The sequence below is a fragment of the Myotis myotis genome, unplaced genomic scaffold (genome assembly GCF_014108235.1).
Source record: "Myotis myotis isolate mMyoMyo1 unplaced genomic scaffold, mMyoMyo1.p scaffold_m19_p_17, whole genome shotgun sequence".
In the NCBI taxonomy this organism is placed as follows: Eukaryota; Metazoa; Chordata; class Mammalia; order Chiroptera; family Vespertilionidae; genus Myotis; species Myotis myotis.
The window spans coordinates 24,211,749-24,239,550 of NW_023416321.1; the positions used below are offsets into that span (position 1 = coordinate 24,211,749).

The 27,802-nt window shown below is 37.9% G+C and overlaps 1 protein-coding gene across 1 annotated transcript; it reads left to right on the plus strand.

Moving 5' to 3' along the window:
• Nucleotides 1–780: 780 nt before the first annotated feature.
• HSF5 (heat shock transcription factor 5) lies at nt 781–27,802 on the plus strand. Its single transcript, XM_036342122.1, has 6 exons — nt 781–1,444; nt 6,258–6,632; nt 13,920–14,017; nt 17,273–17,794; nt 19,051–19,228; nt 25,797–27,802. Exons 1-6 carry the CDS (start codon nt 781–783, stop codon nt 25,865–25,867), a joined length of 1,908 nt encoding a protein of 635 aa, XP_036198015.1. The 3' UTR covers nt 25,868–27,802.

The following is a 27,802-nucleotide window of genomic DNA, read 5'->3' on the forward strand; positions in this document are numbered from 1 at the left end:
TAGTTACCTGATGGATACAGTAGAATTCTATCCCATCTCATGAGGTTTACTTCTCTAAGGTCTAGGATTTCACCCGCTGGTTGATCGGGCGCACAGGATTGTTGTGCCGATATTCCCCGCCGCCTCAGTTCCCTCCCACCTTGAGGAGACTCCTGAGCACAGTCTTGGCTTCCAAGTGTGTACTGGAAAGTACATAAGATGCTATCTAAACGGCGACTTTGTTTCCTCAGGATACCAGCCCACCGTCGCCATTTTTAGTTGTGGAGAGCTGAGCCATTCCATTGCCATCCTGAGATGACAGAATTGGGCCCTTTGTTCTCGGGAATGGTGGCCTCCCTGTGGCCCAGCGCACACTTGCCGCATCCCACCTCCCCGCACGCACGCCGGCCCGACGGTGAGGACGCGAACCCTGGTGTTCCACGCGGGTCACTGGGCTCGTTTCCTCGCGGGCTTCACCCTACCTGGTGGGCAGCCACCCCAGCTCGAGGGAATGTGACTTTCTCCCGTCGTGTCCCACGCGTGGGCACGTGGCTGGGCGATGCGCGTCCCGCGGGTCGGCGGTGCCCGCCGAGGGGGCACCTCTTCCGGGCGCGCGGTGGGAACTCGAGGCCCCATTGGCCGCGCTGGACGGCGCCACGGGGCTCGGACGCCAACGGTCCGGGTCTGTGAAGGCCGAGCGCCGGCAGGAGGGGGCAGGGCGAAGCGAAGGCCGGGGGGGATCGAGAACGGGATAGCAGAGCCAGGCTCGGCGGGGCGAGGCCCAGGGCCCGGGCGGGGGCGATGGAGGAGGCGCTACTCTCCACCCCCATCAACCCCAACAACTTCCCCGCCAAACTGTGGCGGTTGGTGAACAGCCCTCGCTACCGCTCGATTCGCTGGGACGGCCGCGGCGAGGGGCTGCTCATCGACCAGCCGCTCTTCGAGGCCGAACTGCTCAGCCCGCCCGGGGCGGGAGCCGGAGGCGGCGGGAGCTCCGGGGGCGGCGGCGTCGGCGGCGTCGGGGGCGCGGCGGCCGAGCCGGAGCTCTTCAAAACCACCAACTTCACCAGCTTCATCCGCCAGCTTAACCTCTACGGCTTCCGCAAGGTGGTGCTGGGCGGGCCGGGCGCGGCGGGGCCCGGGCCGGGGCCGGGGGGCGGCGGGCCGGCGGGCGACGGGCCGCTCCACCACTTCCACAGCCCGCACTTCCGCCGCGACCAGCCCCAGCTGCTCGTGCACCTCAAGCGGCTCACCAGCGCCAACAAGGCCAAGCTGGCGGCCGGCCTGAAGGTGCCCTGCCGCCCGCCCAACCGCTTCCAGAGACTCCTCATCACGTCGGCCTCCGCCTCGGCCTCCGCCTCGGCCTCCGCCTCCGTCTCGGCTTCCGCCTCGGCCTCCGCCTCCACCTCCCCGCTGCAGCACCAGGAGCCGCCGCCGCCCGCGGGGCCCCGGCCGGATCCGCACGGTGAGTCCCGCCCGCCGCCGTCCGGCCTCTTGTGCCCTCGCCCACCGCAGGGCACATGGGCTCAGGGAGCAGCCGCCCCTCCGAGACCTGGCGGCACGTCCTCATCTTGGACGGATCCCGCGGGCTTCCCCAGAAATAGGTCCCATCGCCATGGTTCTCACTCCCGACAGCACCCTCTTTCTACCAGCACCTCCTCTGGGAAGAGCCCACAGGCGTTTAGCCCCGTCCGGGCCCACTGGCAGCCACAGGCGCCTCGCTTCAGGCGCTCCTCTCCCTGCACCCCTGATCGCCGTCCTCCCGGAGCCATTGACCTCCGAGCGGCCCGTGAGCAGCGGGAATGGGTAGCGCCGGGCCCGGAAGAAACGCAGGGCCGCCTTTGCCCCAGTGGGAAGCAGGACGGGGACACTGGACGGGGTGAGCGTGTGTGACGAAGATGAAGGTAGGAAGGAACACGGTCACAGCCGATTAGACCACTTGTCCCAGCCAAGGGGAAGGGAACAAGGTCCCCAGAGTGGAAGTTTGTCGTTGAAGAGACAACGCCATCTTCCACCCATTGACACACACAGCTAAGAGATGTTGGGAGACATGTTCTGACAATAATCATATGTTAGGCCCCAACTAGTGTGTAGAACAATAACGCATTGTTTATATATCTTAAGAGCAAAAAGATATTTCCTTATTCAACCTGGTATTATTCCTATGTAGGAGGAGCTGGCTGAACAGTCTTTGGTTGTAGCTGCCCAGAGCGGATGCTTATTTTAAGAGGCTATGGTAGGACACACAGAAGGCAAAAGTGATTTTCTGTACAGTTGTCAAGTTTTAATGACACAGAATGTTAGAAAGCTCACATTATGACCTTTAAATTGTTCACGATTGGATATAATCTTTCATTATTTGAAAAAAAATTGTGTTTATAAATCTGTATTTACTAAAAGTTCAGAAATCCTCTCTGATACAAAATTATTTTATAAACTTGATTTCTGATGCTCTTCCTCTTGTTCCAGGAAGAGCGGCAATATTAGAGAGCAATAGAAACATTTTCAGCATGTTAACATAGAAATTTTCCTGGGTTACTTTTCAGTTTTGGAAAACTTAAAAAATATACAAACAAAAGAACACTGTGTTCAACTTAATGTAAGCCAGGAGTTATGAATGAGGCGGCACTTTGTTCGTTTGGAATTTAGAAGATAAGGGATTAGGTTGTGTCTGTGGAGTTTAGAAGATAAGGAATTAGGTTAGAGTTCTAGCAACAAGTTGGAGAAATAGCAGTGGAATAGGAGTGTTCCAAAGGAATTCTGAAGGACTATTAAGCTACTTCCATATGATGGCCATTGCTTTTGATGGGGAATCCGATGGGGAAAGGCAGTGGAGACAGTACCATGGCAGACATTTGGCAGAATCTCTGCCATCTATACTTGTTTTTCAGGTTGTGTATCTGAGAGAGAGGGGAAAAAATATGTTCTTGAGGAGCAATAGGATAACCACTTTATTTCTTTAATTGACTTCAGAGAGGAAGGGAGAGGGAGAGAGAGATAGAAACATCAATGATGAGAGAGAATCATTGATTGGCTGCCTCCTGCACGCCCGCCACCTGGGCATGTGCCCTGGACTACAATGGAACCAAGGACCCTTCAGTCCACAGACCAACGTTCTATCCACTGAGCCAAATTGGCTAGGCAGGATAACCACTTTAAACAAGCATACATACATACTTATGTACATAAACCTAAGAACCAATTCTTGCTTACTTTTTTCTCTTCTCTGATTTTCTTTTCCCCTCCCGTATCCTAAACCCAATTGTAGTCTAAGGACAGAATCCATTTTAATTAAAGAAACACAGGGGCTATCTAGGATCTGATTTTCTTCACTTCTATTTCAGTTGGCTAGCATTTTAAAGATTATTTGTTGAAAAACTTGTAATTCATACTTTTTCAGGCTAATACATCAATCCATACATACCTAGGTTATTGTAGTTTTCATGAATTTCCTGTTTTGTTGTTTCTTTTTTTTACCATTTTACCTGTTCATATGTGCAGGTGGTATGTCACATGTGGATTGCCTACACCATAGGCTTGGTTCACTAGGGAATTGTGTTACTAGTTTGGGTGGAATGTAATTCTAAGTTCAAGAATACTGGCCCAATTTTGTTTTGCTTTAATTCCATGTTATAAGTCCTTGGCTCTTCTATTTTTCCTAGCCCAACCTGTATTCTGCCTGAATTGTCTTGGTTAAATGCCTGATTACACTGCTACTTCTTAGTTTCCATTTTGTTTTTTGTGTTCTGCAATTTAGGGTTTGAAAGCTTTTCTTTCACAGTACAATCCCCTGTTTTAGGATCTAGTTCTCTTATCTAGATCCTTGAGCCAGCTTCCTTTATACTTTTTGAGAATGTACTTGATAAGAAATGTGAGGATCACATGTTTTTCCTTTTTTCATTTGTCCACTTTTATTATTTTGTTTTTAGTGGCAATTTTTAAAATATTTGTTAAAACTTTCTAAACTAAGTCACATAAAGTTGAGTGGTAGATAATCTGTCTTTGCCTGAGGCTACCAAACTCTCAAGAGGCAGGTTTTGGACAAGAGACAAATTTTTCCTGGGGATTGATTAGTTTAGATTCATTTATACAGAAGGAATAGAATTTCTAAGAACAGAAATTCATCCTGCCTTACATTTCTATAATTCTGGATTTAAACTTTGCCAAATATATCAAATTAAGGTATTCTGAAGACATATAGGTATGATCTGTAAAGTTGGAGTACAACCCTCTGAGATATCCCTTAACAGAAGAATAAATAAGAGCTGAACATGTTTTAGATTTTTATTTCAAAAAACAAATTTGAAGGAATGTCCTTTGAATCCTAACAGTGTCCTTATGTTAGCATCTAAAATAAGTAGATATTTGGCCATCACTCAGACTTTACCTTGCTAGGAGTAGAATTTATATTTTAATTCATACCTAAACCAGAAATTGAGAAATCAAGATAGAGAATTCTTTAATTAGCTGCTTATATTATTGATAGTCTAAAAATTCAACAACAGCTTAACCCTGAAGAGGGTACAAAAATGATTAGTGAGCTATTGCACATTGTGCAATATGTTGTTTTAGCACTGTTAGCGGTGGAAAAACAGCACCAGGTGCTAGGCCCAGGAGTAGTTAGAAGCACTCTCTAATGCTTTATTCTTTAGAGGAAATAAACACCATAGAAATAAAATGAATAGTGTGTAACATGTAGAATAAGTTTACAGGTTAAGTATTTGAGTGCCATTTTTCACTAGGTAGTTTAACAGATGAGTATGATATAAATTAGACTTCCCCTCTGTTTTATGGAATTTTTTTTTTTTTTTTTGTAAACCCTCACTCGAGGATATTTTTTCCATTGCTTTTCAGAGAAAGTGGAAGGGAGGAAAGGAAGGAGGGGGGAATAAAGAGAGAAAAACATCTATGTGAAAGCGATGCATCAACTGGTTGCCTCTCATATGCGCCCCAATAGGGGGTGGGGAGCAACCCTGAAACCCAGGTACATGCCATTGACAGAGAATGGAACCAGAGACTCTTCGGTGCAAGGAGGGATGCTCTAACTACTGAGAAACACTGGCCAGGGCTGGATTTTTCAAAAATAAAATCAATTGAATGGCATTTGTGAACCACTTAATACATAAAGCCCTCCATAGGAATAAATTAGGCTAGCTTTGTTTATGTTCAAGAACCTCAGTCTATAAAATAAGTTCAGCTTGTGACATATATTTTTTTTCTCATTACATAGTATTGCCCTTTTTCTTACTCATATCCGCTTTTTAATTTCTTTCTACCTTGCAAGATAAGAGAAAGCAAATAATCAGAATTTATGGGTCTGCATATGTGGATTTTTAACAAACAAACTCTAGGTGACTCAAATGTAAATCAGTTTTTGAGAGCCACTGATATCTAGGAAGGGACACTACTAGAGATACTTTGAAGAAAAAAAGACCATGGAAATTATTGATTGATTTAAGGAATGAAAAAGAGAACTGAAAGTTTTCAAGCCTGACTTTTCTGCAAAGATGATCATTTTTAAAGTATGTGTTTTGAAATTGATTTTAGAGAGAGAAACATTGATGTGAGAAACATCAATTGGCTGCCTCCTGCGCACAGCCTGACTGAGATTGAGCCCAAATCCTGGGTACGTGCCGGGACCAGGAATTGAACCAGTGACCTTTCGGTGCACAGGGTGATGCTCAACCAACTGAGCCACACCGGCCAGGGTGAAGATTATAATAAAAAAAAAAAATTGAAAGGAGGCAAAGAAGATTAAATTTATTTTGGTTTGTATTATACTTCTTATTTGTTCCACACTTATTTCTTTTATGTATATGGTTGAGCGCTTATTTTCGTGCCTGTTATTAAGGTTCCTAAATGATTTTAAAGACAGAATGGGATTTCTAAAACTTCTAGGAAGTAACTTACAGATTGGAAAAATCTGGGTCAATCAATTGAGGTAAAAGGTAAGATGACTGAATAATTTATAAAAGGCTTTTTAACATTGAATATTGATTTACACTTGATTTAATTTTAAAAGTTTGGTCACTTTGTCTCTTATGACATATTGAAAACCAAACAAAAAGTTTATTTGATTATTTTTTCAGCATTTTATGTGTAACCTCATATTCTGGATTCTGAGCTTGTTTTTACAATACTTAATTTCTGTTGTGTTAAAGATGACTGAAAACTCAACATTTCACAGGTGAAGAGTAGTATGTATTTTTTGACTTTTGGTTTACTATGTCCAGGGTGTAATTTAAAATTAGTAAATGTGCTTTTCCTCTTTTATGCAGGACCAGTGGCTGTAGGACAATTCCATCGGTCATTCCGGCGTGATAGTCTGTCTCCTTATTCCTACGTATCAACTTCATCCCACAACCACAGTACCTTTCCTCTGAAAGGTTTAGATCGGACCCCGATTCCTCCTAGAACATGGCAGAACTCCCTTGGAATGCACCCAGGACAAGTAGAAACGTCTCCCACTTTTTCAGATAAAGGGGTTCCATTTCCTGTCCTGCAGAGGTTTCCAACTGAAGTTACCTATACTCTGCAGCCCAGCGCCACATCCGTACATGTTCAGCAAGGCCCTCAAACAATGGTCAGCTCCTCCCAAAAATACAGTAACTACACACCCTCAGCACAGTACTCCCAAGCCTACTATCCAACAGGTATGAGAAATTCAAATTCAATGGCTTCTCTTAAAGCACAACTTTCTAAGGAGCATTTATATGTTTAAATGCATTTCTGCATGCTTAAACAAAAGTACTAGGAATATGCTCCTAAGAAATGTCAAAGATTTCTCATCAAGACATATTTTTAAACAATATATAAAATTTCATGTGTTCTTAAGGATTGTAAAAATTCCATTCTTGCATAAAGGTGTATATTTTTAGTGAAATGTTTGTATCCTCAAACTGTTGTAGTAATGAAATTAAGATTAAGTACACTGAACCTTACTATAACTCTGTCCTTGGTGCAGAATTATTTTCTCTTTTTAAAAATATACACATACTATATGTTTTACATATTTTTAATTTTATAGGTGAGATTACCTCATAATGAAGTCATTTTAGTATCTTATTAGTGAAGTTTATTTAATAAAAGAGCATACTTTCCATCTCTTAAAACTAAATTATATTCTCTTAGTAAAAATGTGATGGTGTGGTTTGACAGTACAGTCCCAGCCAACTAAGAACTGGGGAATAGCAGAGAGGAGGACCTGACAATGACAACTGACTTAGAACTCAACCAAAGGTTTTGAAGACATACTGGTAGATCTCAAACCGCTAATTGGGAATCCTTATGATAGTGACCATCAGTTTAGCTTGGGGGGGGGGGGTGGGTTTTTTGGAGGGGGAAAGACATTTTTGCAGAGTAATAGCCTTACCATTGTACTCAAATGTATAGTCTATTTTGCAGAAGCAGCATAGCTGTAGTGTGTGTTTCATCATGTAGTGTGCTTTACATAGTGATGAAATGGGGCAATAGAAACAAGACAAGGGTCAAGACTTTCAGAAAAGACCAGAGAGAAGAAGGGGGCATTTTTTTGCCCTATGAGTTAAGATTCTAGGCAAATTAATTGACTCAAGATATATAGATCTGGAAGCAATCTCTAGAAGTATTTGTTAGACTATTTTTCTCAGGCAGAATGACATCAAAAGCTAAAATAAATGGAAGGAATGTAAATTAGATAAGGGAATTACTAGACGAGGCCTAGTATTTTTCCAGATTGTCAGCTACTTCTTTGAAGAACAAAAATATCTGTGTGATCTTTAAAAACAGAAGATGACAAATTTTATGTTGTTAAGTTATATATCTTATGTATAGCAACAAATAGGGCCAGGTTTTTATTAGTGAGTTTAATCTAATATTTTAATAAACACATTAGGCATGACTGTCTACATTACAATTTTGGTTACATTCCCTGTATTCCCATAGAATATATACATAGAGATAGTCTGTGACTTCCATACACTTGCTTTATTTTCTGTAGCCCATAAACTAGACAGTAACCCTACCTCCTCTCCTTTTACCAAGAAATGTTTCTCTTTCCTTTCCTAACCCCCTTCAAACCCTCCTCATTAAACTTACTAGAGACTCAAAAGCTTATGGAGAGTGGAAAATTGGAAAGACTGCAGCAGGGAGATGTAGAAATGTGTTTGGCCTTCCAATTTGGAATTTTGGAGGCATTTTCTATGGACATATTAGATATTAGCTTCTATATTGCTATTACTATATTCCTACACTTAAGGTACAGATGGTTACAGTCTGGCTGAAAAGTCAAACTAGCCTGTATAATGTTTCTATGGGAAAATGTATTCCAAATTCCAGTTTGGAAACTCCTAGTTCTAAATTTTTTGAGAACCAGTTATATATTACTTATCAGAAAACACTATAAATAGTTAATATTATTATCATTCATTATAGAAATATTATTTTTAAAATTATGATTTAGGACATGTTATTTTAAAATATTTAAAAAAATATTTTTTTATTGATTTCAGAGGAAGGGAGGGGGAGAGAGAAACATCAGTGATAAGAGAGAATTATTGATCATCTGTCTCCTGCAGGCTAAAAATATTTTATGTTAGCTTGGATATAAATTTATAAATTGAAAATTATCTCCAAGAGTTCAAGGCAAGGACTAGGAAAGAAACATTAAAATAACAAGTAAGGCCCAGCCAGCATGGCTAAGTGGTTGAGCATCGACCTATAAACCAGGAGGTCATGGTTCAATTCTTGGTCAGGGCACATGCCCGGGTTGTGGGCTGGATCCTTGGTGTGTGGCATGCAGAAGGCAGCCTATGAATGATTCTCTCTCATCACTTATGTTTCTGTCTTTCTCTCCCTCTCCCTTCCTCTCTGAAATCAATAAAAAATATATTTAAAAATAAATAAATAAAGTAAAATAACTAAGTGCTGATATTTTGATGTGTATGGTGCTTATGAAATAGAATCTTGTTATCTGAATTTTTAAAGAATTTTTTTTTAATATATTTTATTGATTTTTTACAGAGAGGAAGGGAGAGAGATAGAGAGTTAGAAACATCGATGAGAGAGAAACATCGATCAGCTGCCTCCTGCACATCTCCCACTGGGGATATGCCCGCAACCCAGGTACATGCCCTTGACCGGAATCGAACCTGGGACCTTTCAGTCCGCAGGCCGACGCTCTATCCACAGAGCCAAACCGGTTTCGGCTTGTTATCTGAATTTTTGTTTTGTCTTCTTTAAGAGCAATAATTGAAATGACTATAAAGTTTCTGAGGTTATGAGAATAAGAGACCTCATGATGACTTCTAATATATGAGTAGTTCTATGCTATAATGTAGGCAAAACTGCTTTGAACATTCTGAAGTACGCTATAAATAAAAAGTTGTACTGTTAAATATAAAAGACCTTCTGTGGAAAAGAAAATACCATAAAAATACTGTGAAAATAATTCTTTCAAACTTTAGGGTAAGGAAGCAAAAAGTAGTAAGCAATTTAACCAATAACTTAGTAAATACGTATTTATGAAGAGCATTCCAAATAACTTTCCCAAAGTTACATAGAATATTATTCTCAGAGGCAGGATAATAATCACTCCAAAATCCAGCTCTCTAAGTCCTAATAAAGTAACTAATTTTGGAATAATGGTCATACTTTTGAAGTGAGCTATATGACTTGGGGAGGTTTTAATTAAATTTTAGTAAAAAACAACAACATCCAACTTCATTTAAAAATTACTTATATTGAAAATAAACTTGGGTCTGGTCTTTCTATAGCATAACCAGTAAATTTTGAAGTTTGTTATATTTCATAAATTAATTTCTTTAGTAAAGCCAAATATTGAGACTAAAAAATTGCCATCAGACTGACTCATAAAATGACTCATCTGAATCTTCCTTACATTTTTCATTCCTCTCTTGAAGCGTCTGTTTTCTCTGCCTAGCTCATTTACATTTTTTTCCTTCTTGTCACTCCTTCAAAGACAAAAAGTAGATTCATTATCAATTGACTCTTTTTACGTTTGTCTTATTCTTGAATTCAATTTTTTCCCTATGATGTTATTTTCATAGTAGGAGTGAAAATTTTTACCTTTATTATTTTTTGAAAAAATTTACCTTTAGGTAATTTTTAATAATCTGGTTTATTTTTAGTTACTAGGATTGTTTTAAAAATGTAATCACCTCATGTTTATATCTGAGATAGACTCTTGTTCATTATTTTAGCTTTTCATCCTACATGCAACTTAATGCCTTAATACTGCCTTCAGGATGACACTGGAAGTTTTTTTATAGAGAAGAATGTGTTTTAGGACATAGTGATAAACTCATAACACACACTAGATTAATTTTTCGTGTATTAAGGACACAGTTACATTTCTGTAGCTAGGTTTTCATATTCAATACGCTTACTGATATGCACCTGGCTTTGTTTTGTTTTGTTAACTATACAAAGTAGGACTGCATTGGTAAGGAAATAGCCACTGAGGAATCTTTTTGGATTATCTATTCCTTTTTTTCATGAGGTAACTTTCTACTTTTCATTTGTTACTGGACTCCTTAAAGGACATTCACTATAATGCTGTTTTCTTAGATACCAAATCAGTTATCAGCTACAAATATTTTCTCTGTTGTATATTCTATTTTATTTCTCCAAGAAATTTATTTTAAAGTACACGTTTAACAACTATTTAAAATGTATAACCAATGGAGTCAGATATAGCAATATCAGAAAAATAAAGCCAATAATTTTTCATCGCTTTATTTTTTTTCTTTATTGGGATGACATTGGTTCACAAAACCATACAGGTTTTAAGTGTACGACTCAACAAAACGTCTGTGCTCTGCTGGTGTGCCCTTCGCCTAAAGCAGTCTCTATCTATCCCCATTTTCTTCCCCTTTGCCCACCTCCACTAGCCTCTACATCCCTTTTCCCCTCTGGCTAATACCACACTGTTGTTTGTGTATATATAATGTGTTTTGGGTTTTTTTCTTAATCCCTTCACATCATTGATATGTTTTTAATGAAACACTAATGTTGCCCTGATAGGTGTAAACCTGAACCTCTAACTCTTTTCCTGCCGCTAGGGGGCTAGGTTTTCCCTAGCTGTTAAAACACTAGAAAAAAGTCTTGATTTTTTTCAGAGTTTTGGCAAACCATGCAGACCCCTCCTCGGTGTTTAACTTATTTCTCAGGATATTAATGCCTTTAAATATTCTGGGAAACCAAATTCAGATACATAACATTTTAATTGTAAATTTTAAAAACCTTCAAGGATAAAGCAGGTCTCAACAGCCTGAATTTTATGTGACCTTCTTAGCAATATCTATATCTAAACTAGAGTTCTATCCATTATTTCAAGTTTTTCTTTACATGTGCAAAATTTGATGTCTTAAATTGCACATTGATATAAGAAAATATTTATTTCTAGTGTACCTTTATGAACTTATAACATTTTAAATATCAGTAGTCAATAATGGAGAAATAGGAAAACATTTCAATGCATTTTTACAATCCTTGGGCTAATTTACTTTCAAAGATTATAGAATGAGATTTTTTAGTAATTTTAAAATATATATTTTTATTGATTTCAGAGAGGATGGGAGAGGAAGAGAGAGATAGAAACATCAATGATGAGAGAGAATCATTGATCGGCTGCCTCCTGCATGCCCCCTACTGGGGATCAAGCCTGCAACCCAGGCATGTGCTCTGACCAGGAATTGAACTGTGAGCATCTGCTCACAGATTGATGCCCAACCACTGAGCAACACTGGCCAGGCTATTTAGTAATAGTATTAGAGCACTGGAAATATGAAAAATTTGTATAAAAAGAGAGTTGCACCTTGTAATAAAGACACTTTAAAAATGTTCAAGTAGAATTCTAGTACATTTCAGGAAGAAGGAAGATTAGGGAAGTATTGTGAGTTATTAAAGAAAACATATTTTGGATTTTGATCAGTGCATCTATCATTACCCACTTTGTGACTTTTGGCAAATTATTTCATGTCTCTGAGCTTTAGTTTCCTTATTTTTATAAATTAGTGGTAATATCTCATCCAATCGTTGTTTGAATTAAATGAGCTAATATATGTAAAGCACTAGTACAGTGCCTGCAACATGGTAGGTGCTCAATAAATATCATCCTCTGTTTAATCCAAAGGTATGATATAATAACTGATTTTCATTCATTTTGGAGAGTCTCTCTCTGGAAAAGAGAAGACTCAACCTATTTTTAAGACTGCATCTGTGAGTATAACTATCCCAGTATAAAGAGTTCAATCTTTTCATGGTAACCTGCTATAAAGAGAAACTTTGGAAAATGTTTTTTTTTTTTTCAGTAAAATAATAGCAGTGTTAGCTATTTATTGATTGATTGCTTACTGTATGCCAGTATTATTCTAAGTTCTTTATGCATATTAACTCATTCATTCCTCACAACAAACATGTTAGGTGGGTACTATTGTCATCCCTATTCTAATGGGATGCAGAAACTGAAGCCAAAGAGATTAACCTGCTCAAGTTTATGCAGCTATTAAATTTTTGGATCTCGCCCTGGACGGTGTGGCTCAATTGGTTGACCATCGTCCCATCTACCAACAGGTCATCAGTTTGATTCCTAATCAAGGCACATACCTGGGTTGTGGGCTCAGTCCCCACTAGGGGGTGTGCAGAAGGCAGCTAATCAATGTTTCTCTCTCACATTGATGTTTCTCTCTCTTCCTCTCCCTTCCTCTCTCTGAAATCAATAAAAGTACATTTTAAAAAAATACTATTTTTAAAAAAGATAACTCTAGCCTGTTGGTTTGGCTCAGTGGACATCAGCCTGCAGACTGAGGGGTCCTGGGTTCCATTCCTATCAAGGGCACATGATCGGGTTGTGGGCTTGATCCCCAATAGGGGATGTGCAGGAGGTAGCTGATCAGTGATTGTCATCATTGATGTTTCTATCTTTCTCTCCCTCTCCCTCTCTGAAATAAATAAAAATATACAGTGGGGCCTTGACTTAGGAGTTTAATTCCTTCTGAGACTGAGCTCGTTAAGGAGCTCGTTAAGGAGCTCGTTAAGGAGCTCGTTAACTCAAATTACTCTGTCAACTCAATGCTGGTATCTCAAAAAACTTGTTAGTTGGGACACTCGTAAGTCAAAGCCCCACTGTATATTTTAAAAATAAATAAATAAAAATAAGGGGATTGATTATTTAAAAAAACCCATATTTTAAATTTTGGATCTGGGGTCCAAAGCTAGGCAGTCTGATGCTAGGATCTGAATTCCTAACCACTTGTCATGGTTAAAACATTTTTTTTTCATAGATTTCACTGGATGCATTGTATAATGGTAGAACTGTTTGGAGAGTATTTCATACTTATTTTATCCTTAAAAACACCTCCTCCTCCAAGTGTGTACTACTATTAAAATGATTGAAATAATTATTTTGGGATTCCAAATATGTCCTGATATTTTCAACAAAAAGAAATTACATTTAATAACAGTTAATGTTTGGTTAGAAAGATACAAAAATGTTTAGGTGCTAAGAAATCATTTATAAAATTAGACATGACACTATTAAGTGACTTTTAAAATTAATTTTGTATCATGTTTTCAACAAACGATAGCACCTAACTGACTAAATATATTTTATTGCACCCACAAAGGAAAGTACTCTTTTCCAAGATAAAAGAGGGGAGTACCTTGAATGCTATAGAGCAGTGGTTCTCAACCTTCTGGCCCTTTAAATACAGTTCCTCATGTTGTGACCCAACCATAAAGTTATTTTCGTTGATACTTCATAACTGTAATGTTGCTACTGTTATGAATCATAATGTAAATATCTGATATGCAGGATGGTCTTAGGCGACCCCTGTGAAAGGGTCGTTCGACAGCCAAAGGGGTCGCGACCCACAGGTTGAGAACCGCTGCTATAGAGGTTTATTTTGGTTGATGGACTTTGTATTTTGAATTCGTTGCAGCTGTATTACAGTGCTGCTCTCCTTCTACCCACATGGACGCTCTCAGCAGTTGTGTCACTCCCACTGCCTCTACCTATGCACACTGCAACTACTTCCAGGTAAGATCTTGGAACAATGGACATACTCTGTGTATCAGATGCAATAGTATTAACCTTACAGAATTTCAAAGTATAATTTTATCTTAATGAGTAACCACAGGTAAGCTGTGGATTATGGTCTCAGTTTTCGCAATTTTAAAAATAGAGAGTTGACATAAATGATGTCTGAGGATTCTGCTAGGCCTGCACTGTCCAATACAGTAGGCACTAGTCACGTGGTTATTAAAATTAAAATTAAATTAAATTTATTCCTCAGTCATACTAACCACATTTCAAGTGCTCTGTAGTCTCATAGGCTATTTGGAACATTTATTCTTGGTGCTCCCATGGCAAAATGAATACCAGGTAACTCTTAAAATATATGTCACCAAATGACAGATTGTTTCGAGGTGGTGTACTTTTTTTTTTAAATTTCTTTATTGGTTAAGGTATTACAAATGTGTCCTCATTTCCCATTAACCCCCAACCTCCCCCCCGCCCCCCACTCATGCTCTCATCCCCCTGTTGTCCATGTCCATCGGTTTGGCTTATTTGCATGCATACAAGTCCTTTGGTTGATCTCTTCCCCTTACCCCCTCCCTCCCCTACTTTCCCTCTGGGGATTGATAGTCTGATCGTTGTTTCTCTGTCTTTGGATCTGTCCCTGTTCATCAGTCTATGTTGTTCTCTATAATCCACAAATGAGTGAGATCATGTGGTATTTATCTTTCTCTGACTGGCTTATTTCACTTAGCATAATGCTCTCCAGTTCCATCCATGCTGTTGCAAATGGCAATAATTCCTTCTTTTTTACTGCGTAGTATTCCATTGTGTTGATGTACCACAGTTTTTTAATCCACTCATCTGCTGATGGACACTTAGGCTGTTTCCAAATCAAAAAATGTGCAACGGACCTAAATAGACACTTTTCAAAAGAGGACATACAGAATGCCAAAAGACATAGGAAAACATGCTCAAAGTCACTAATTATATGAGAGATGCAAATCAAAACGGCAATGCGGTATTATCTCACACCTGTCAGAATGGCTATCATCAACAAATCAACAAACAGCAAGTGTTCGAGAGGATGTGGAGAAAAAGGAATCCTTCTGCACTGCTGGTGGGAATGCGGACTGGTGCAGCCACTGTGGAGAACAGTATGGAGTTTCCTCAAAAAACTAAAAATGGAACTCCCATTTGACCCAGTGATTCCACTTCTAGGAATATATCCCAAGAAGCCAGAAACACCAATCAGAAAGGATATATGCACCCCTATGGTCGTAGCAGCACAATTCACCATAGCTAAGATTTGGAAACAGCCTAAGTGTCCATCAGCAGATGAGTGGATAATTACTTTTTTTTTAAGGAGAAAAGAAAAATGATATTAAAAAACGAGAAATTTAAGTGGTGGTCCTTCAGCCTCCAAGTTGTAGACCATTACAATATACTGACCATTTGTGTACTCTCACCAATACCTACAGTCCAACTTATGCACTTATTTCCAAAATGACATCTGAAATCCTTTCCCTTTAAAAATTTTGTTTACTTCAATTAGTTTCTCATTATTTATTAAGAAACAGTTGTTTTAGATTGCTATTTCTAGATAAGATTAAATTCTGTGCTTTGTATTTTATGCTATAATTGCTTAAAGATTGGAATTATGTGTTTGCCTTTGATATTATGTAGCCAAAATAGCTTCCATTCTTAAGAGAATATCTTACTAGTGGCATTCCAAAAGAACATTCCTTTTTTTTTTTTTTGAAAAAGTCTACATGGGTATCAAATTATAGTTAGATTGTTGTTTGGAGAGTATAGAAGTGGATCAGGGGGCTTAGTTGGACATTTAAAAAAATAGTCCCCTTTTTTGTTTTTTAATATATTTTTATTGATTTCCGAAAGGAAGGGGGGAGAGAAAGAGAGAGAGAGTGCATGCGCAACATCAATGATGACAGAGAATCATTAATTGGCTATCTCCTGCACACCACTGGGGATCAAGCCCACAACCTGGGCATGTGCCCTGACTGGGAATTGAACCATGACCTCCTGCTTCATAGGTCAGCACTCAACCACTGAGCCACATGGGCCAGGCTTAGTTGGACATTTTTAATGGCAGATATCATCAATCATGATAGTCCAATCTATTTATCTTTACTAGAAGGACATATCTGTCACACAAAATGGATGCTCTTATTTGTGGATCCAGAACCCTCTCCCTGAATCATACTGGCGATATTCTAACAATGTTCATATCTTGATTATGTTTGTCTTAAATAATTTAAAACATCTTTAAAGACTTTTTGTTACTACAGGACAATGCATGTTTATTATAGGAAAATAAAGATAAGTAGACATAAAATTAAACATTAAATTTACATTATTTGGCATTAGTGTTCTTTAAATTATTGACAGTCTTTTTAGTGTATTTGGCAACATGGACACACTACATGTTTTATTTAATCATAACTTTTCTGTATTTTAGGTTTATAATCTGAGATAATCAACAAACTTTTATTGAATGCCTGTTCTGTGCAAAGCTCTACATTTGGCAACATCAATTCATTACATTTTATTTAATCATTACTTTTCAGTATTTCATATCATAGCTTGAGTTCATTTATCACCAAACATGTAATTGAATGCCTACTCTGTGCAAAATACAATGTATAAGAGAATACATCTTAAAGATCAATCTAGAAGTGACAGCTATTTTTAAATCTATTGTTTTATTATTAAAAATAATCTCAGGAACCAAAGGCCAGTCGATATTCCATCCATTTTTTTCTCAGATCATTTGGAACAGTACCTCCCCCTGAATCTATAGAAGCCTTGGTGGACTTGTGAGCGTCTTGTGTTTGAAATTTCCTTACTACATTCCTATAGTAGTATATGATAGATACAAATATATAATAGATACAAGTGATGTTTTTGTCTGCCAACCTATATGGAAGAACTTGATATATAGACATTTTATCAGCAAATTAAGTTTTGGGGTACTATAGCCTTTTGATTTTGTATATTTTAGCCCTGAAAATGATTGATCCATTCCAGTATTAAACTTAGTATAGTGGTTGACACATAATAGTTGCTAAGTAAATGTTGAAAATAGAATTGAGGCTATCACTGCTGAAAAGTTGATTAGTGTTCAAGTTTTTTTAAAATAAGCTTTAAGTTTAATCTATTTATGTTTAGCATTCATCAGTCTATATGCTGTTTCTTTCCTCCTTAACCTCATATTTGAATTTTCTATCCAAACAGTCCTATTTTCTCTTTTCCCAGAATCCTCCAATGCCATCCTCCTATCCAGTTGAGTTTCTGCCTTCTAATTGGCCTTGTGGTACTACTGATGAAAATAAAAAGACAGAAGTAAACCTAGAGGCTGTTTTTCGGATCTTAGATGAATTGCATTCCTCCCCTAAATTGGAGATGGTAAAGGTGGAGCCTGTTGAGAATCAGTGCCCAACATCTCAGTCTAACAGAGGCCAACATATCCTAGCTAATTCAAGCAATAACAATCCATCTTCCACAAGTCAGGCTAGCCAGCTGGAGCCACTTACTCCTGTAGGTTCAGATATTACATCTTTTGTGGTCGGAACAGAACAAGCAATTACCTGCTCTCTACCACAGTCACCTGAGTACATGTATACCATCCACACAGCTCAGCCTGTTGAAAATACTACAATGCAGGAATCTGCAGCCATCCAACAAGCTCATGTCAAACTGAAGGAGCATCTAAGTCATAATCCATCTCCACCTTCAGTAGTATTTGTGCAGGAAGGGCTACCGTTCAGCCCACACCAGGTAAGGGGAAAAGAAGAAGTGCTAATAAAGCTTAAGTACCTAGTTTTCTTGCTGTTCTAGTGGAGAGTTTGTTCAGATTTTATTTGGGTTGTGCTTTAGAAGGATCCTGTCCCAGTGGTTCTGCACAAAAGATTCAGAAAGAAGTAACCTTAACTCGCAGGCCTCTTCTCACGATGTTGTGGTCTGAAGTCAACCTCTAGACAGCCAGTCTGACTGAGCACTGTGGTTTAAGACTTATTTACATGTTAAAAGCATTCTTTGAGTTTTGCTTCCTATCTTGATTTGGATGGACTAGGTATGCTTGGCTGATTAAATTCCACTACTCAGAAGGGATGGTTTATCTGACAGATAATATCAGGACTTCCTAGCCATTTGTAGAATGGAAATAAAGAGATGGTTGGAAATCTTTTTATACTTTCTTACAGCATTACTGAATTCTAATTGACTTGTGAGTACTCTGTTTGAACTTCTTTACTAATATCGGCATTCCTAAAGCAGAACTCTGACTCTAGTTTGACAGATATATTCTCAAGGTAGAGGCTAATTCTTTATTGCTGCTAGTTTTTGACAAGAAAATGAGTAAACTTCAATTCTAAATAAAAGTACATATATTTAAAATCCGTTTTTAGAATTAATAAGCTTTATTGCATTATATAGTTCTATTTTAAAATAAATTCATAAAGAAATAGAGTATTAAAAAAATACACAAAATAGAGTATTTCAGAATTCGGTCACCTTGACAAAGGGATTTGACATTCCAACGAAAACTTAGGAGCTCCAAGAAAGAAACTCATATCTCATAAGCAGGACAGATCTAGATTTTATAGGGACTAAGAGCCTGTTTAAGACAAAGAATACAGAATTAGGAGAATAAAGTGTCCTCACTGATAATCCAACAGGATTATGCCTATGGCCACTGCAGCATAACCAACCGAGGGGCAACCTGATGAAAAGGGATGCTAGACTGGAAAAAGATAACTTTAACCAATTGTAAATTTTTGTGTGTGTGAATTTTACCAAAAAAAAAAAAAATTTAGTAAGTTTCGTATAAGTAAATGTTTTGGTTCCACATACATTTTAACAGTCTGTGTATAGGGAAATATACATTTTACTACTGAATATTCAGATTAAATCAACAAAATCAAAGGTAATATCATTCATAAGGAAGTTTACATTTGTTGGGTCATGTTTCTATAATAGAACTCCTCTGATAATTTGATAGAAATTCAGAATAATGAGTGGGTTTAATATTTTAGGTGGATGCCAGTATAAAATGCCAGACCAATCCACCTGAGAATATCTTGCCTTCAGAACAGATGGGATTCCTTATTTCAGAGATGGGGCCTGCTAGCAAGCCTAGTAAAGACACAGATTTATCCACTCCAGTCAGATACAGGGAGCGAAGAAGCAGCTCACAGCAAGGAAAGTCCCCTGGTAAGGATTATTGTGCTCTAGAATGTTAGAAGTAGAACCATGGTGTAGAATTAATATATGAACAACAATTTTTCTGGATCTTTATTATTTATTAATTGTATTTTACTTATCACATTGCTACTTTACATAGCTGTAATTTTAACTATTTTTCTTAATTATCCTTGTAAAGTATGTAAAAGTTTTTTTTTAGAATATTTCATGTAAGAATTTGAGCTTTCAAAAAGATAGTACATATTAAGTAAAAGCAAAGGAATTTGGGTTATTTAACTTGGAGAAGGCAAGGATGAAAGGTGATTTCATAATTGCTTCTGATTCCATAGACTTTGTAATTATAGTTGTACTTGTTCTCTTATTAACAGGCTTAAATATGGCAGGAAAGTGTTTAAATTATGGCAGGAAAAAATTAGATGAACATTAAAAACATTATCCTGAGCATATTATAAAGATAGTATAAAGTATGGCTCTATCAGTGGGATTGCTTCTCCTGCAGTTTGTAGGAGCCCAGAATTAATTATTGTTTTAGGCAGAAAAGTTGTGAAATATTGGCAATATTATGACATCTGATTACATTTTCATTTTAATAGGGTCAGGGAACTGCCAAACTGGTGTTGTTTTTTGTAATAGCTGACCCATTTTACATTCCCAACAACAATATACAAGCTTCCCATTGTTCCACATCCTCTCTAACACTTGATATTTTCCACTTTTTATTATTATTGTAGCCACCCTGGTGGGTATGAAGTGCTTTCTCACTGTGGTTTTGATTGTATTTCCTAATGGCTAACTATATTGAGCATCTTCTCATGTGCTTGTTGACCATTTGGAGAAAAGATAATTTTTTGACAACTATTATACCAATATTTTATTTGATGAAATCTTCTCCTGTTTTGGTTAAATTTCTCTTAAGTATAGCAGTTGGTAAACTATGCCCCATAGACCAAGTCTATCATCTGCCTGTTTTTATGTGGCCTGCATGATAAGCATGGTTTTTACCTTTTAAATGGTTGGGGGGAAATCAAAAGAAGAATATTTTACGACACACGATACGGAATTCAAATTTCAGTGTTCATAAATAAAGTTTAATTGGAACACACAGCCGCAGGCATTCATTTGCATATTATCTATGGCTGTTTTTACACCACAGTAGCAGAGTTGATTAGTTGAAATAGAGGCCAGCCATATGGCCCACAAAGCCTAAAATATTTAATATCTAGCTCATTACAGAAAAAGTTTGCTTGTCTGTATCTTGTTCTGTTCAGGCTGCTATAACAAAAATACCATAGAGTAGGTGACTTATAAACAACAGAAATTTATTTCTCACAGTTCTGGAGGCTGGGAAGTCTAAGATTAAGGCACCAACAGATTCATTGTCTGGCGAGGGCCCTGTTCGTGGTTCATAGATGGCCACCCTCTTACTGTGTCCGTTCATGGCAGAAGGGACAAGGGAGCTCTCTGGGATTTTTTTTATAAGGGTACTAATCTCATTTATAAGGGCTCCACCCTCATGCCCTAGTTACTTCCCAAAGGAACCATCTTCTAACACCATCACATTGGGGGTTATGTTTCAACGTATAAATTGGGCATTCAGTTTATTGCACCTTGTATTAGAAAGTCTTTGTGCTTAGCTTCTGATCTTTTCACAGCCCTGATCATTGATGACCAGAGAAGCCCTTAAGAGAGTAAGAAGGTACTTGTGGAGAGGGTTCACAATGGACTAGTATTCAGTTTAGTTCTTGTAGATGCCCAAATGTTTTTTATTGCCATAGCTGGTTTGGCTCAGTGGATAGAGTGTCAGGCTGTCTGAAGGGTCCCAAGTTTGATTCTGGTCAAAGGCTCATACCTCAGTTGTAGGCTCGATCCCCAGCCCTGGTCGGGTGTGTGCGAGAGGCAACCAATCCCTGTGTCTCTCTCACATCCATGTTTCTCTCTGTCTCTCCCCCTCCCTTTCACTCTCTCTAAAAAACAAACAAACAAACAAAAACAATGGAGAAAACATCCTCAGGTGAGGATTAACTGAAAAACCAAAACCACAAATGTTTTTTATTTTGATAGATACTGAACTCCAAAGATAAATGATTAAATGATAGGAACCAAATATAAAATTTCAACTGTCACTATCATTAAGAGTAATGATAGTAGTGGAGCTTCAATAAGGTTCCAGCTCTCACCCTGGCTGGGTAACTCAGTTGATTAGAATGTAGTCCCTATATCAGTGATGGCGAACCTATGACATGCGTGTCAGAGGTGACACGCGAACTCATTTTTTTGGTTGATTTTTCTTTGTTAAATGGCATTTAAATATATGAAATAAATATCAAAAATATACATCTTTGTTTTACTATGGTTGCAAATATCAAAAAATTTCTCTATGTGACACGGCACCAGAGTTAAGTTAGGGTTTTTCAAAATGCTGACACGCCGAGCTCAAAAGGTTCGCCATCACTGCCCTATATGCCAAGGTTGCAGGTTCAACCAATGAATGCATAAAGAAGTGGAACAACAAATCAACGTTTCTCCCTTCCTTGCTCTCTAAAATAAAAACAAACAAACAAACAAACAAACAAAGGTTCCAGCTCTCATAATACATTATATTTTTAAGAAACCACCTTCAAGACTTCTTTGGCTCCAAATTCTGCTACTCCTTCTACCATTAAATGTGGGAATGTCATTATGTTGCTCAGTATCCTGTTGAACAGGAGCATTCTGTATTCCAGAACTTCTATTCAGAGCCCTTCTATAACTGACCTACTTTGAAAATCTGCTCTGTTTAGGGTAGGGGCATCTCCTCATACTTCAAGATTTCTTTGAATCTTTTTTTAATAAGTGACTTCAGTTAGATTTGTATCCACATGTTGATCTCAATAGATATGCATTTTGTTAGAAGGAGGTTGTTAATCAGGCATTGCCATGCTTTTGAGTAGACTTAAAGGAAATAACTTATGGATTAAAAATACCAAGAGTTAAATCAAATTAGACTCAATCATGTACCTCCAATTTCTATAATGATATTACCCTAAACTGAATATACCCAAATAGTAATCTTATTGTGGAAGCTACACTATCCTATATTCTGATGGGATATTTATAGTTAAGGGAAACTGAATGTTTAAGAGTTCAGTTCATTCCTGAAGAAAGGAATTTTGTGCCTGTTGGATTATGGGTGAAATTTCATTAAAGTAATAGCCCCAAGACCCTGGAGAGTGCTTGCAATAAGAATTAACATTCCCAGCCCTAACTGGTTTGGCTCAGTGGATAGAGCGTCAGCCTGCGGACTGAAAGGTCCCAGGTTCGATTCCGGTCAAGGGCATGTACCTTGGTTGCGGGGACATCCCCAGTAGGGAGTGTGCAGGAGGCAGCTGATCGCTGTTTCTCTCTCATCAATGTTTCTAACTCTCTATCCCTCTCCCTTCTTCTCTCTGTAAAAAATCAATAAAATATATTTTTTTTAAAAAGAATTAACATTCCCAAATAAATACAGTGCCCTTGTCCCTCAAGGCCTTTCAGCTCTCAAACCAACGAAGGTGCTGTGATTCCCAAATACTTACCTTCTCTGATGAGTATGCAAGGTTCTCTTCTGAATGAAGTCATATAAACCTCTATTAGCACCAGGCTGGTGTATGTCTTTTTGTATTTTTATTGGTCTATAGATTCTAACTCCTTTGCTAATTAAGGAAACTCACTTTAATAAAATTATTGTTTAGATGCTTGTTATTAGAAGCTGTGTGCCAAATGCTACTTTAAAGCCAAGCATTAAGATTAAGAGGGTTTGTTGCTCACTAATTTACATAACTCACTTCAAGGCTCTTATAGAGCCTTATATCTACTGTTATTTTAAACATGCCTATCTGTGATATGCTCTTGTCCATAATTTGAACCTATCAATATAATAGAGTCTTAAGTAGTTAAATAAATGACATTTGTTCACTGAAAAAAAGAATAGAGTTTATTGCTTTTGTCCTTCAGCCTCCACTGCATAGTTGCTTTAATAGTATTTACCTTTGTCATGATCAAGAATTACTGCTCTGCTTTCAAAGTTGGGTTACAATGGGGTCTATTCATATTCCAAAATCTTATGTTAGTATTTTCCATTACGATATGGCCCGTCCTTTTTGTCTGATATGGAGCTGAGGTGTTCAGAGAATGATCATAAGTAGGTGTTTCTCTTTCTACATCTTTTGGTCAGCTTTCAAAAGATGTCACTCTGGATAGTTGGAGCACCATTCTGTCCACTGAAGGGTCGAGGGTTTGAGTCCCAGTCGAGACACATACCCAAGGTTGAGGGTTTGATCCCCGTGCAGGGCGCATATATGAGGCAATTGATCAATGTTTATCTCTCACATTGATGTTTCTCTCTTCCTTACTCTCTCAAAATCAATGAAAGCATGACCTCGGGTGAGGATTTAAAAAAAAATCCTGATACCTAGGTTGCACTTTATACCGACTAAATCAGAATTTATGGGGTAGGAGCCATGAGCATCAGTATTGTTTTTAAGGATTGCAATGTGCAGCAAGGTTTAGAAACCACTGACTTTACTTGTTAGCCATATAGCTTAATGGTTCTTTCCCTGAGTATCTATTTACTCCTCCGTATTAATTAGATGACCTTATAGTAGTGAATTTTAGTTACTTGAAAAAAAGATGTGATATATATATGTGTATTAGTACCATTATCATTATTTAGACTGTAAAGAAGCCATTTTGTGGTAAGATATACATAATATACAATTTACCATTTTAACCATTTTTATGTGTACATTTCAGTTGCATTAAGTACTTTCACATTGTTGTACTACCATTAGCATCTCCAGATCTTTTTTTCATCTTTTCAAACTGAAACTCTGGATCCATTGCACAGTAACTCCCTTCTCTGCAGCTCCTGGCAACCACCATTCTACTTTCTGTCTCTATAAATTCGACTACTCCTGGTACTTCATATAAGTGTAATCACATAGTATTTGACCTTCTGTGACTGACTTATTTCAATTAGTGTAATGTCTTCAAGGTTCATTCATGTTGTAGTATGTGTTAGAATTCTCTTTCTATTTGAACCTGAATAATATTCCATTGCATGTATGTGCTACGTGCAATACATGCAGTGAATTATTATTGTTTACCCATTCATTTGTTGATGGGCAGTTGGATTGCTTCCACCTTTTGTCTATTGTGAATCATGCTGCCATGATCATGGATGTGCAAGAAGCCAATTTACCATTAAACTGATGGTCTATTCTTCCTCTGTAAGATACTCATCTGGATGAATTGCTTGCTCTTTATGGATCGATTATAGGTGGACTTCACTAGATGAGTGAGTGCCTGCCCCTAGTGACTGGTTTTTTTTACAAAATATGGCAAAAATGATGTACTATTTCAGATGCTTTCTAGATTTTTGGAGGTGGTAGTAGAATTATTTTATTGAATCCGCTCTCTCACTCAGGCTGTGGACTAATCCCACAGAGGCTGTGTTCTACAAACATAGTGACAAAAGTCTCTGTTTATCCAGAATGAAATAAAGGATTTGTGCTGTATAGTTTTAGTTTAACTCTAAAATGCCACTAGGGCAAAATTGTAAGCTTCAAAACCAACCTAAAAAGGCTCCCTAGCCATGTTATGAGTTTATAAGTTTGAATCTAGAAGTCTCATTAGCATCCTTTTATTTCTGTCTGTTACTCACATAAGCCATTTAGTCTACGTCTATACATGGTCTTAGCTTTTTGTGTTACACAACCTCGTACCTGAGCTGAAAGCTTAGTTTTTTACCTTTTTTCAGTTCTTATTTATTTATTTGTAATTATTATTTTTTAATTGATTTCAGAAAGGAAGGGAAAGGGAGAGAGAGATTAGAACATCAATGATGAGAGAGAATCATTGATCAGTTGCCTCCTGCACGTCCCCCACTGGGGACTGAGCCCACAAATCAGGCATGTGCCCTTGACCAGAATTGAACCCAGGACCCATTAATCTGTAGGCCATTGCTCTATCCACTGAGCCAAACCGGCTAGGGCACTTCTTTTCATTCTTAATGAACCAACTATTCTTTGCCTCCTGACCTCTGTCAGGAGGGTATGCTTTTTTTAACAGACAAGTTCAGATAGATGTTTTTATAAGAGATCAGCTATGTTAGTCAATAAGTGAAAAATTGATGGGGCATGTAACTTGGAAAAGTAGTGATTACCTATTTTAATATTGTATTTCTGAAGGTATTACTTTTTCATATTCCCACAACCCACCCACCTATTCTTAAAGCATCAAAAAAATGAATTTTCATGTCTATTTTTCAATTGATTCCTTTGACACTTAACTTTTCACTTAGAATTAAAGGCATTTTAAATGAAAAAAGGCTTGGCCACATCACTAAAGGGATAGAAATTTTAAACTTTGTTGGTCTTGTTGGGTTAACAAATGGGCTGCATCTGTGTGCTTTAGAGGTACAGGGATGCCCTTACATGGAGAATCTGATAAGATAATGATTTCAGACACATAAGCAACTTGTTCTTCTTGTCTGAAGACTTGTCTATTGAACCCTACAGTCTGAGAGGCTAAGAGTAAGTAAACAAACCTTTCTTTCTAGATCTTCATCTGCTGGTGGATGTGGCCTGCAAGCAAGAGCACTTTCCAAAGGAGGAAGAATTAAAAGAGTGAGGCATGGATGACACGTGACATTGTGCACTAGCTGTAGCTGGAAGCAGACTAGCCTTGCACATGACACACTGTTGGGATTTTTTCAGTTCTGTTAAGGAAAAATATATTTTTGTTTTGTTAATTGAGAATTTGGTTAATTGGAAATTTGGTATTTATTACAACTGTTCAGTTCAGATTATTTACCTTGACAAACTACTAAACATCTAGCAGCCATTTTTTTGTTTGTTTTTTTGCTGCTCGGATCCCTTTCAAATGAAAAGTCCTGGCCTTCTGTTACAATCAAGAAGCATCTAAAAACTGCTGCATCTATGGTACTGGAGGATAATGTGTGTGTGGATGTGTGCTGGTTTGTTATCTTGCCCCTCTCAAATTATGGTCAGCACAACTCCAGTGGGGACTTCATTCTATCTGTTTCAAGTCACAGTGTGATTCTTTTAGAGACGTTTGTGTGAGACACAAAGGCATGTAAGGTCACCAAGACCGCAGGTCTAAATGGTTCAGGAATTCCAGGGAAGAAACTCTGGGAAAGAGCTGATTTTCTAAGTGATTAACTAGGAAATGATCTTAACTTTCTAACCCAGCATTCTGTTTCAAGAGCAAGGCATCGGACTTGGACCATCCATCACACTTAACAGCTTCTAATTATTTTATATTTATGGGAGCATTCTTCTATTTTCATATCTTTCTTTAATTTTAAATGGTACATTATTATAAATGATAAGGTTTTGTTAATATATCACTTATTTAAATGTCTCCTAAAGAAAAGTATTCAACTGGTTTAATATATTTATAAATGCTGGTAGATTTTTAACGTTTTAAAGCTTTATATTTTTATTAATATTTCAAGATAGAAGGATAAAGGATGCATGTGTAATATTTTTACTTTGAGGGGGAAATGTGCAATGTGCGCACAAAAACATTAAGAGATTTAACACAGTGCTTTCTTATTTTAGATTTTTTTACATCCTGTAAGTATAAATTATCACCTATATAAGATATTGTGTGCAAATTTTGGGAGAAACTGATTAGAAGTCAGTTAATAGAAGCTTTACCGCTGATATTTTTAATAGTTTATGTTTGTTTTAAGCTTCTGAGAGAATTTTGGATAGTGGGATATATTATAACATTTTTATCTTGTTCCCTCTGTAGGATTCTAGATTCGAGTAGGATTGTGGGACTGGTTTTTAATAGACTAGGTATCTTGGTTGTCCACTTTCTGTGTTTGATCCCACAATTGTTCATCCAAGGACAGCAGGAAACTCTGATTTAACGTCTTTGAAATTCACTAGAACTTTCTTACTGAATTCTGCTTACTTTTCCTAATAAGCACTGCAGAAACAAAAGGAAAGGCTAGGAATATGAAAGTAATTAAAAAGAAAATGCACTTGGTGATATGATAAGAGTACTGTGTTAACATTGTGGGTATAACAATTCATTAAATTGCATTGTGCCTTCCCAATGATGTCAAAACCTAGAAGTGTTACAGAGATAGTAGGTTTTTGTTTGTGTTTTTTAGAGGATGAGCTCTGTATGGTGACTCAGTGTGATATGAAAGTAGGTTCTGAAAAGTAATCTGTTTGGTCCATCTGATTCTATAAGTTGATATCTATGTAATGGGCATTTATTCAACTTTATTAGCAAGGTTTAAAAGATGAACAGATTATCAGACTCCTACATCTTTTGGCCAGACTCTGTCTTTTGGCAGAGTATGTGAAGAGGAGACCCAATTTCTAAATGAAGGAAGTTTACTTTTTCTCTGTCATGTTGAAAAGCCAATATACCGTGGTGATATTTCTTCCCTTAAATATGCCTTTCTTACCTTTGTATATGTTGAAGGAAATAATATCTTTTGAGGAACATGTGTCAAGTAGGAACCTTGGCATGGATTTGGTTTCAGTGGTTTTAAGGCTTAATAAAATGAAATGTTTTTATCAA